Genomic DNA, 12,017 nt, shown 5'->3' on the forward strand with positions numbered 1-12,017 from the left:
CCAGTGTTTTTGCTTCACTAAAAGTCTCTGGATTTAGACTTGTTACTGCGATGATGTCCATTGTTTGTCGTTGAAAGTTGAAATAGAACATGTATGGACAACGAGGGTCTTGAATTGTGAAACACATCTAAAATGTAATGAAAATATACACTTTAAAAGAAATGAACAAGGAAAGGGACATAAAAGAAATGAACGAACATAATTACCAAAAAGAACAAAGGTGAGCACTATTGAGAAATCAACATAAATAACTTACAAGTTGTACTTTTGTGATATCAATATTTGCAGAAGGGAGATCTTGTTCTAATAATTTGCAGAATTCATCATAAGAATTGAGTGAAAGGTACAACAACATCTATAAAAAGAAGAAGAAACAAATAAATATTAAAAATATAAATTGTTAATAATATAAATTCAAAATTAGCTAGGGGAGAAAATACCATGTGTGGCATGGGAACAAAATATCTTGAAATAGAGCTAGAACCTCGTTTCTTCTCCCCGACGTTCAATAGATGTGCCCACAAATCCACCACTTTTTTCTGAAATCCCGTCTTCTGATGACAAGGTGTTTAAATCTTCACGTGTAATGAACATGTATTTATCTTCAAACAGCTTCTCACTATTGAAATGAAAATAAATCACCGGAAATAAAATGAACATTTGACATTTCAGTACACAGAATAACTAAATGAACTATAGGCAAAACTCAGTATTAAACTTTACCTTTTCTCTAAATCAGCAAATACCCAGTCTGCCATACACCTTTCCTTTTGCGTTAGATCCCGTAAGGCATTCACGTGCCTATTAATGAATGGGGATCTATACAAAAAAGATGGGTTTCCTTCCCTTTTCTTCAAGATTTTTATGTCACAGTCGATGACATCGACTATTGTGGGAGACACTGAATGCACAACATGAGCGTTATTGAGACGAGGCGAAAAACGGCGAGAAGGTTGAGTGTTGGCAGCATGCCTAACAGAAGGGACAGGAGAAGAAGGGGGAATGTTGACCAAACGGGGAGAAAAACGTGTATGAGTAGGAGGAGGAGGAGGGAGAGGAGGAACAAAAGGAGGAGTAGGAGGAAGTGGTGAGGAGAATAAGTTAAAAGAAGGCATTTCAATGTGAGCCAACCGAGGAGAACGGCGTGGACCATGGTGGCTGGCCATTGAAGGTGTTTTAGAAGAACAGAAATTAGATTGAGGAGAAGGAGGGGGAGGAGGAGGCAGCTTAGTTTGAGGAGGAGGAGGAGGAGGCAGCTTAGTTTGAGGAGGAGGCAGCTTAGTCAGAAGAGGAGAAGGATGAGGAGGAGGAGAAGGAGGAGGAGAAAGTGTCGAGGGTCTGCTAACCTTATTTGCTGCCGTGTTGCTAATAGCTTTTCTAACCTCCTCATCAAAAGCCTTCCAGAAATCCGGACCCAAATTCTCGTCATCAAGCACAAAATCCCCATCCATAGTTTTCTCCTTTGGCTCCTTTGGCTCCTCTGGCCTATCAATACTTTGAGTGTGCATCTCATTCATATCAATTGACTCCTCTTGCTCGTTAGTTTGCTGGTCAGTTTGCTGCTCATGCTTGTCACATTCTTGATACACGTCAAATATCATATTCGCTAAGTTATGTAACTTAGCTACAGCTTGGAAGTTCGGAAATTTTGAATTTGCTTGTTCAACGACATCATCAAATTTACTAAATGCTCCGGCAAACTCCATTGCAGCACTCACAACCTCTTTTAGGCATTCCTGCAAGAAACCAAATCAATAATTTAGCATAGGATACTTAAATCAAAGTCAAGTGAAACCCTAAGCAAATAGCGAGAAGTTAAGGATTGAAAAACATATATATTCTTCTAAAAAAGCCAACAATCCGCACGCACTTCTCATTTCTCAACCTTACAAGAGCCCGACTACTGAATATACTGATATAGTGATATCCAAATTTTGTCAAAGAAAAACAGAGAGCATTCTCTGCAAAATTGGTCAAGGTTTTATGTTGCTGCCACTGGCTCATTCATATTTACTTACTTAGTCCAGCAACATACCTCCAGCTTCTTTAGTTGCCTGCGGTTGTGAATTATTGAAACACTGACAACTCAACTGGATCATAAGACTCAACAATCTCTTTCATTTTCATCAGCAGATATAGTTTTATTGTGTCAATGTGTCACTCGTCATGTTAAATTGGATTGCATTGCTAGAATGACGGAAACTAAGTCCATATAGACAATTTAAAGTGTGGTAGCGCTATAACCGGAATATTAGTTTTTGCTCGAGCGTATTATACTTATACAAGTGAACATCATTATTTTCTCGAGCATATTATGCTAGAGATGCACAAATACTAAGTATACAGACGAACAATAGTTTTTTGCACAATTGCAATATGTCAGATGATAGATCCATGTTGATTAGTGGAGGGAATTAAAATTAAGAAGCATGTAGAAGTACATAACTAATTTATTACACACGACAGAATAATAAATTTGATATGCTCGACAAAGATGTAGGTTGCCAAGTACATAACTAACTGCCAAGTCCATTGCTGTTTTTTGCTGATTGTTAATGGCATTGATTTTATCAGCAAAATCACTGACTACAAAATCATATTAAAATCACAGGGCACCCAATTCTCTCTTTTCTCTGTTTCGTTTATCTCTATCCACTATACTACCGTTACGAAATTCCAGCTAGATTTACCTTTTGATCAGCACCATTTGTTTCTTTTTCTTCTTTAATGGTCAAGGTCTCTTCCACTTTACCTTGTCCAAATCTTCCCGCCATTTTTTTCTCCAAATCAGACCTCTCCTGAATTTTGCTCGTTGTCCAAGACTTGATGAGGGGAAACTTCCTCTCAACAAGCTGACGACCCATAAAGGTCACACGATCCATGTAACAAAGCTAGAAAAAAAACAAAAAGCATATCAAATGCCTTTTTCCTTATGTTTTCCCTATTTGTATTTCAAAACAAAATTCATAATAAAAAGCATCACATAAGAAACATGATTTTAACTTATAAAATAGAATGCCTTAGATAAGAAACTGTAAAAACAAAAGGATTGGAATCATACCAGTAGAACTATAGCAGGCCCTTTAAACAAACCATCTCCATTTTCGGCTTGCCATTCCCTACTACAATCACATAGAGATTCTAATCTGTATTGGCACCAATTCATGTCCTTAACATCATTAACATCCCCTAAAGATTTCAATATCTTGCAGTTTGCTTTAGCATTTTTATTTCCATTCAACAATGTTGAAACTACAAGAACCACAAAGCTCCTCTTAAATATTTCCCCTCCATCCACCAGAACCTTAATATTCTTCACAATATCCCCCACTATCACAGTACTGTTAACTCCTAAATCACGAAACCAATCGCTAACAATTTTTGTATACTCAACACTAGGATCCCTAGCCTTTGCTTCAATAACCTTTTTTGCACCTTTTGGCAACCCCAAAGAAACATAAACATTATCTAATGTTATTTTCATTTTACCCGTATCCAAAAGAAGAGAGGAATGAAAAGGATCAAAATTTTTAACTAGCCACCGACAGAGATCCCATGGAAACTCTTCTATCTTTAGATCCAATAATCTACCAAATCCTATTGCATGGACATCATCTTTTTGTTTTTCAGTCAAACCCTTGAAATTTCTATCACCCACGAGTAGCTTATACAAAGTGGCAGGGGATATTCTGGAAAATGTCTTGACCTTCTCACTCTCTCTCCTCACAATAACTTGCATTCCTTGTTCTTCTCTTACTTGTACAACTTCCAAAGAATGATCGCTGCAAAATATATGACATAAAAGTTACTGCATAAATCAGAAAATGAATAGGAAGCAAAGCAACAACATGAGGGTTTTTTGCATCAGTGTAAATCAGAGGCATGTTTTTCTCTAATCTGTTATCTTTTTTATTGATCGAGCTAGCACCTTAAACTTGGCTATTCTCTTATCGGGCAACATAAAGTTGGCTAGAAATAAAAGAAGTGTGATCCATAGACTCTTCTGGAACATTTGCATTCTGTGACGGTTTCTCTTTGCCCGTGCAAGTATTTATGTTCTTGCCAAATTCCAAACATGCAAGTCACAACAGGAAAGCAAGTTATTCTTCTCTATTAAGACAACTGAAAATGACATTCAACTTTATCATAGGGCTAGACAAGGGGGAAAGCCGGAAAGATACAAAAATAGGGCAACTGATCTAAACAGCACAACATTACACACTTTTCCAAAGTTTCTCTACCTAAACTTATCAACAATAACCAATAACAATAACCAATACCTCTGTAGTAGTTCAGGTTGAACAACGATTTGAGTTTGAGATTCAGCTCTAGATCGTGTCTGCCTACTTGCAATATCTGATTTAGTACATCATAAAGTGAAGTTATTGAACAAGAAAAGAAGTATATTGAATAATGTGGTTACTTATTAAATAAAATCAATTTACCATGCGATGGCTCAAGTTGGCTTAGCCTCCTCTTGTTTTTTGCTTTATTTTTCGACATCCTTCTGATATTTCTTCACAATTTCAAATTTCTTACCTGTCCAAGTTTAGCATTAGGGTTCCTCTTAAATAACGCTAATGTACATAAAAAAAACCATAAATTATACAATAACACACTATTTCAACACAAGGTATTATACAATAACAACAAACTAGTTAAGACACATTTTGAATCATCATCATAATACTATTACTAGTTATTTCATCTACTGACAAGACCCTGAATTTGCGCTATCAACCTTCATTAGCCAGTCATCTGCAGTCATCAATATTTCAGCTACCTTTTATACAAGATTGTCACAAAATTACTATCCTGGAAGTCTAAAAGAACTACCCATCTTTGTCCCGAACTGCATTTTAATGCATATACTTTCTAATGATTCTCAAGATATGAATTCTTCTTCCAGATAAATGCTGATTAGTACTCGTACACCAAATTAGTGTCAATGCTCCCCAACCTCCTAAACAGTAGGCCACATTTCTAAATTTAGTTGTTTTACTTATGATTTAAACTTTTTATTTCTAGCCTGAATGATACCCTTAAAAAAAAATTAGAGACTACGTAAATGTACATTAGTATGGACTACGTATAACATAGGACTTGTTGGATTTGATCCAAGGACTTACCAGTTACCAGTGACCTTTTTCCAGGACCGTGACAAAATCTTACAGAAATAAATACAGACTGCAATTGGTGTACAATAGACTTGGACCATATACGTAATACAAGAACCCGCACGGGACATTACACATAAACAAACGCCAGAAAGTCAGAGACTATACTCTCAGCAAGGGAAATGTAGAGATCATGGTGGCAACTTTAGGTCAAGGTTAACTTCAAAATGGACCACAGAACTATCCAGAAAAAATAGAAAAACTAAACATATGTAACACTTCAGTTTAAATAAATAAACTAGATTAGATCCCGTGCACGCACGGATTTTGATCATTTTTTCACAAATATTTAACTGTATATCTCTCAAACTACTGCATAGTTATAACATTTTTAACATACTCGTTTAAATTTATTCATCTATTATGCATATGTAAAATGCTAATATGGTAATTTGACAAAATATTGAGTGATATATTTTCCATTATTGACATAGCAATTTGACTAAAATATTACCAATTTAGAATAATTATTATTACGTCGTATCTATTATTGCCATAATTCATAAACTAAATTTTGTTTCCATACATAAATTGTTTATAAAAAAGGTAGAGAATAATAATAAAATAAAACAGATACACGTTTTTTGGAAAGTGGTTTTTGGCGGGAAAAAATTGCACCAGGAATTGACACGTGTCATTTCTGGTGTCTCTTTTAGTATATAGTAATACTTCCTCCGTTCCTAAATAGTTGCACCGTTTTGACTTTCATGTTTGCCAACGCATAACCCTGACCATCAATACTTATAAGTATGTATTCGTAAAAATTATAAAAAGTTGATGTATTTAAAATATATATTAAGACAAACCTAATAATACTTTGTATAATAATTTTTAATTTTATTTATTAGTAGAAAAGTGAGGTCAAAGCAAGACAAGTGAATAGTGTCAAAAGTCAAAACGGTGCAACTATTTAGGAACGGAGGAAGTATATAGTAATATACTAGTTTAGGGCCCGTGCAATGCACGGCTACTACTAAAGTAATTTATTATTTTAATAGTAATTAGAAGACTTGTGATATTAAAAAAACATGAAAGTAAAAAGGATATATGAAAAAGTATAAATTCAAAGTTGTGTGAAAAAAATATTCAAATGAACTAAATTTGCATATTACTATACAAAGTTAAAAATTATAGTCGTTTACTTGTATGTAGGAAGGATTTATCAACGTTAAACAAACCCGAATGACTCAAGACTAACTTTCGAAAAGACCCGAGCATAACCGAGTTAGTCAAATACAACATATTTTGAATTGAGTAAAATCTTGATAAATAAACTTATATGTTAGTCTACTTACCATGTATTATAATTTTAATTAACATTCTTACTTACCAGTTACCATGTATTATATTATTAATAGTAGACTAACATTAGAAGTTCATTTATCAATATTTTTTATATTTCTTATCAGATTAAAAAGTTATAATAATACACAAATAAAATTATATCATAAAGGAAAAAATAATATTGATTTAGCTTTCCTCCAATAATATATTTTGCAGTACACATCTATGGTAATTAAAATGTATTTTTATCTTAGTTTCCTAAAAAAGCGCAATGTAATTTATTTATTTTAAAGTAAAAAAATTAAAAAACATTTTGGCGGGAAAAAATTGCACCAGGAAATGACACGTGTCATTCCTGGTGTCTCTTTTAGTATATAGTAATAGATTTGCAGTCCATGCTAGAGGGAAAATTGCATCGAAAACAATGCGAGAAAAATGCATCCGGGCATATGTAACATTATAGAAACAAAACGCCTGTGTGGAGGACATTGCAAAAACAGTAACAAATACAATGGTACAAATTTTATCACAAGAAGAATCGTCTAGGGAGAGTAGTACTTTTGGCAACAGCAACAATACACTATAAAGAGATATATTCATAAAAAAAATGATTACAACTTCACTAGAAATTGGCTTGGTATAGGATCGGTTGATATGGAACTCACAGGTGATAGCAGCCTACTTTGTGGCTTGTGCAATTATATTACTGATTGAGCTTTCTTGTTCTTTTGCAGCCTCAACCAGTGAATCCTGCAAAACCATATTCTCCATGTTAGCTGACACAAACAGCAGTGAATACTATACAACATTCAAATAGATATTGTACCTGTGCGGCAATCAGGCGGGCAACTGTTTTTTTGCTTGATTCTTGGAGCTCACCAGCAATCAAAATCTCGTCGAGTATATAATATTCCTTTCATAGCCATACAATTAACAAATCAGAAGGAAATTTAAAACATATAAAAAAATGTGAAACATCATGATGCAGGGCATACTCTTACCTTGTGAAAGCTGAAGATCAAATCCAACTCACAGACCTGCAAAAGAATTTAGTTACTTTTTAGATGTAGAACTAACTAACGTAATGAGAAAATTAACTTCTTGTGTGCTACTAACAGCTGAAACAAATAACTCACACTTCTAAAATAGCGGTCTAGAATCTCAACAAAGTGATGGACAATTTCGAGAACCTCTAGTTCGTTGTCATCCTGATCAATGCACATGCAAAAATACAAACTCGCATATGTTACCGATGTATGAAAACATGAGTTTCAGCTGATCTCCAACAGATATAATACCTAAAACAGATAGCTAAAGTCACAACAGATCATCTTTATCTCCTTATTTGCAAGATGGTAGAGAAACGGATAGGGAAGAGCCTAGAACATGACTATATGATGGATTGGAACCATCAAAGTTTTATATGAGACGGGTGTTAATAATAGGACAAGTCCAAGTCACTCAAGTTCCATTGACAGTATCCTTATATCTCACAAAAAGTCGCCAATCCATATAGAAGTCCCTCATAAAAGTCCTCACTATACCCCCTGTATCATTCAAGATTTACTCATCAGAACCAAATGCAATAATATTACTCATTCCCTTACAAAACAGTTTTCCCATTGTAAAAAGTAAAATTATATGGAAAGGTATCCCAAAAGAAATTAATTGGAAAAAAGGGAAAAGTAAAGGAAATAAACAAAATACAGAATTCTTTAAAGGGATCTTCAGATGGATCGACATATATCCAGATTCTAGATGATCCTATTCTAATTTTGCATTACATCTCTTGTGGAGAGCTTTAGAATTAGGCACTTAAGATGCTTCAGCCTGAAACTATTAGGACTTTATCACATTGTATTCAGAATATATAGGCAGGATGTGGAATTTGCAGGATACTAATTACACACTACTACTGTTTCTCATGCTTGCTAAAAGCATGCTCTATGTTTCTCATGCTTTCCATTTCACCTAGGCCAATGAACTCAAATACTCACAAAGTCAAAAATGAGTACAGTAGTATTCAGGCCAACTCCAAATTCTGTGTCTGTTATACCACCAGTCTACTTTCATTTTCAATTAACAAAGTTGTAACTCAACTTAGGGTTCTTATTTTGAAATCCATGACTAGACCAATAATCTTGACTTACCTAAATCAATTTAAATCTCTGTTTGTCCAAAACCAACAAACCGTTTAGCAACAAAACCAATCCAAGTACAAGTTGGTAATCTCAAGAATCCAATATAAACAAATCTTCAATACATGTAACTCTGAAACCTATATCAATCATTTCTCCTTAAATCCAAATTTCAATGCCAAATTATTTCTCAAAATAACAAAATTCACGACATTATACAATTAGTCAGTTATTAAAGTAAAAATGGAAAGATTAAGCAAGAAAACTGATTTTATTCAAAAGAGGCGAAAATCGCACACAAACATCGGGAGAGAGAAAAATACCAATGGAGAAACACTTGATTTAGGGTTTTCCGAATGAGCAATTGGAGGAGAAATAGAGAAGACAAAGTTCGAACGAGCTTTAATGGAGAAAGAAGCTCAAACAAACCTCGAAAGAACCTAGGAAGAAGAAGGTTTAATGGAGGAAGAAGTTTGAAGAAGAAGCTTGAAGAAGAAGCTTCAATGGAGATGGAGGAAAAAGAATGTCGTGAAAATGAGAGGGCAAAGTGGGAAGAGAATCGAGTTGTACGAAGAGAACGTATTAACCGTTGAGATGTATCAGTATCAAGGGACAGGATTTGTTCTCATATACAAAATGTATTCTCATGTAAAGAGGTGTTCTCACCGGAACCCGTATATATATATACACATATATATATATATATATGTATATATATATATATATATGTATATATATATATATATATATATATATATATATATATATATATATATATATATATATATATATATATATATATATATATATATATATATATATATATATATATATATATATGTGTGTGTGTGTGTGTGTGTGTGTGTGTGTGTGTGTGTGTGTGTGTGTGTGTGTGTGTGTGTGTGTGTGTGTGTGTGTGTGTGTGTTTCATTGTGATGAGACACAAGGGGATTGTTTCTACCACGGATTTTTGAGAACATAATGTTTGTTTGCTTGAAATAGTGTCCTTTTGGAGATTCGTTTCCAAAATGACAACTGGGAGAAAATAGACCTGAAAGTCTTTGAGGCGAACAACAAACATAAACGGACATTCCGGAGGCTTTTCGAAGTTCTTTAGAAAATCCGAACACTTATTCTTTATGGACTTTATGTAGGGGAATACAGTTAAACATAATAACATTTGTGGAAATAATCCCCAAAGCCAGGAAGCATGTATAAAGCACAGATTAAGCATACTTACGTTTGAAGCGTGTTTTCCTCAGTAATCTGTCAACGAACACGAACTTAGAACTCCACTTGTCGTTCCTCTACTTGGTTCACCGACATGATCTTGATAATCATAGCTTAGACAATCGATCAAGAGTGTTTGCCTTTTGGGAAGAACTCAGTTTGGAGGCACAGAGAGAATCAGGGTTCTCTGAGTCTCTAGGGTTTGAGTGTAATTGAATTATTTTAGGAAAACTTGGGTGTGTAGGTTATTAGAATAACCTACTAACCGGCCAAGCCAATAAGGCCACGACCGGCCAGCAAGCCCACGCGACACATGTTAGGTTATGATACATATGACAATTCATAAATCATGCGGAAAAACCATAAACCCAGGAAAACATATTATTTACACATAATCATTTAGCATAGATTAGATGCATACTCTTTGTTGCGTGCCTTCCCTAGCTGCGCCCGAACCGAACAAGAACAAGTCTTTAGGACTCCAAGTGTCGTCCCTCCGTAGATAGTCCACAGCACGTCCGGATCCGCCTTAAGATTGACCAACTAGAATCGCCCTTAAGGTACTATTATTTTCGGCACTTTATAGGCAAATGTGTGACTGAATTTTTCTCTCAAAAACTCACTTTGAATACTTTGAAACTTGTGTTATAAATTGTGAGCCCTAGCCTCATATTTATAGCGGTATGGAAAGGGAATCGAAATCCTATTCAGATACAAATTAATTAAACCTAGAATCCTACAAGAACTCTAATTTAATTAATTTATCAAATAGAATTAGGAATTTAATCATTAACCGAACTCTGCATGTTTTAGGAAACGTGCACGAACACAAACACTTGCACACACACGCACGGCAGCCACGAGGGGGCTCCATGCGTGCGCGCGAGCAGCAGCCCACTCAGCGCCCGCGCGCGCTGCGCGCTGTGCGCGCTGTGCGCGCTGTGCGCGCTGTGCGCGCTGCGCGCAGCCTGCTGGGCCTGGCCTTGCGCTGGGCCTGGCGTGGCTGTTTGTGCGGCGCGCTTGGCTTGCTGGGCGATGGCCTGGCTTCGTGCTGGGCCTCGTCCGGCAGGCCTCGTCCGATGCTTATTCGTACGATGCGCTTCCAATTAAATTTTCCGATTCCGGAATTCATTTCCGATACGAACAATATTTAATATTTCCGATTCCGGAATTAATTTCCGTTTCGAACAAATATTTAATATTTCCGTTTCCGGAATTATTTTCCGATTCCGGTAATATTTCCGATTCTGACAATATTTCCGTTTCCGGCAATATTTCCGATTCTGGCAATATTTCCATTTCCGATAATATTTTCCGACACGTACCATGTTTCCGTTTCCGGCAACATCTACGACTTGGATAATATTTAGATTTCCGATACGATCCATATTTCCGTTTCCGGCAATATCATCGTTTCCGGAGTATTCATTTCTTGCCTGTGACGATCTCAGCTCCCACTGAAACCAAGATCCGTCGGTTCCGAATATTCATAGATGGAGTATTTAATGCTATTAAATACTTGATCCGTTTACGTACTATTTGTGTGACCCTACGGGTTCAGTCAAGAGTAAGCTGTGGATTAATATCATTAATTCCACTTGAACTGAAGCGGCCTCTAGCTAGGCATTCAGCTCACTTGATCTCACTGAATTATTAACTTGTTAATTAATACTGAACCGCATTTATTAGACTTAACATAGAATGCATACTTGGACCAAGGGCATTATTTCCTTCAGTCTCCCACTTGTCCTTAGGGACAAGTGTGCATTTCCTAATTCCTTTGTCGCTCGATGCTTGCTCTTGAACATAAGGTAAGAGTTGTCATCCTTATTATGTCCAGAGGTGTTCCTCGGTTTCAGAGTTCAACTGATCAAATAAACAGATAATCATAGCCTATGATTCATCCGAGCACGGCCATGCATTTCACAGTTTCTAGCTCTCCGAGTGGCCTTGTACAACTTTTAAGCATCTCATCCCGATTTATGGGAGGACAATCCCAATCTTGCGATCTTGAGATTAGACTTCGTTTGATAGGTGATTACCTGAGCGTTGCCTTTATAGCCTCCTTTTACGGTGCGACGGTTGGTCAACGTCAAAGCAACCAGTTCTCAAACAAGTAATCTTCAAATCACTCAGGTATTGAGGATTTAGTGTCTAATAATTTAATGAAATTTACTTATGACAGACT

General features: G+C 35.8%; 1 protein-coding gene and 1 long non-coding RNA gene across 2 annotated transcripts; both read right to left on the reverse strand.

The window, feature by feature from the left end:
• Positions 1-538, reverse strand: LOC130472505 (uncharacterized). Its single transcript, XR_008932945.1, has 3 exons — positions 441-538; positions 257-355; positions 1-127 (listed from the first exon to the last, which is right to left on the reverse strand). It is a non-coding gene; the product is annotated as an uncharacterized lncRNA (long non-coding RNA).
• Positions 539-719: 181 nt separating this feature from the next.
• LOC110780051 (uncharacterized) lies at positions 720-7,377 on the reverse strand. Its single transcript, XM_056842088.1, has 7 exons — positions 7,288-7,377; positions 7,144-7,211; positions 4,446-4,539; positions 4,281-4,356; positions 3,062-3,782; positions 2,691-2,891; positions 720-1,736 (listed from the first exon to the last, which is right to left on the reverse strand). Exons 3-7 carry the CDS (start codon positions 4,501-4,503, stop codon positions 720-722), a joined length of 2,073 nt encoding a protein of 690 aa, XP_056698066.1. The 5' UTR covers positions 4,504-4,539; positions 7,144-7,211; positions 7,288-7,377.
• Between the last annotated feature and the right edge of the window lie 4,640 nt (positions 7,378-12,017).

This window comes from Spinacia oleracea, chromosome 4, assembly GCF_020520425.1.
Source record: "Spinacia oleracea cultivar Varoflay chromosome 4, BTI_SOV_V1, whole genome shotgun sequence".
In the NCBI taxonomy this organism is placed as follows: Eukaryota; Viridiplantae; Streptophyta; class Magnoliopsida; order Caryophyllales; family Amaranthaceae; genus Spinacia; species Spinacia oleracea.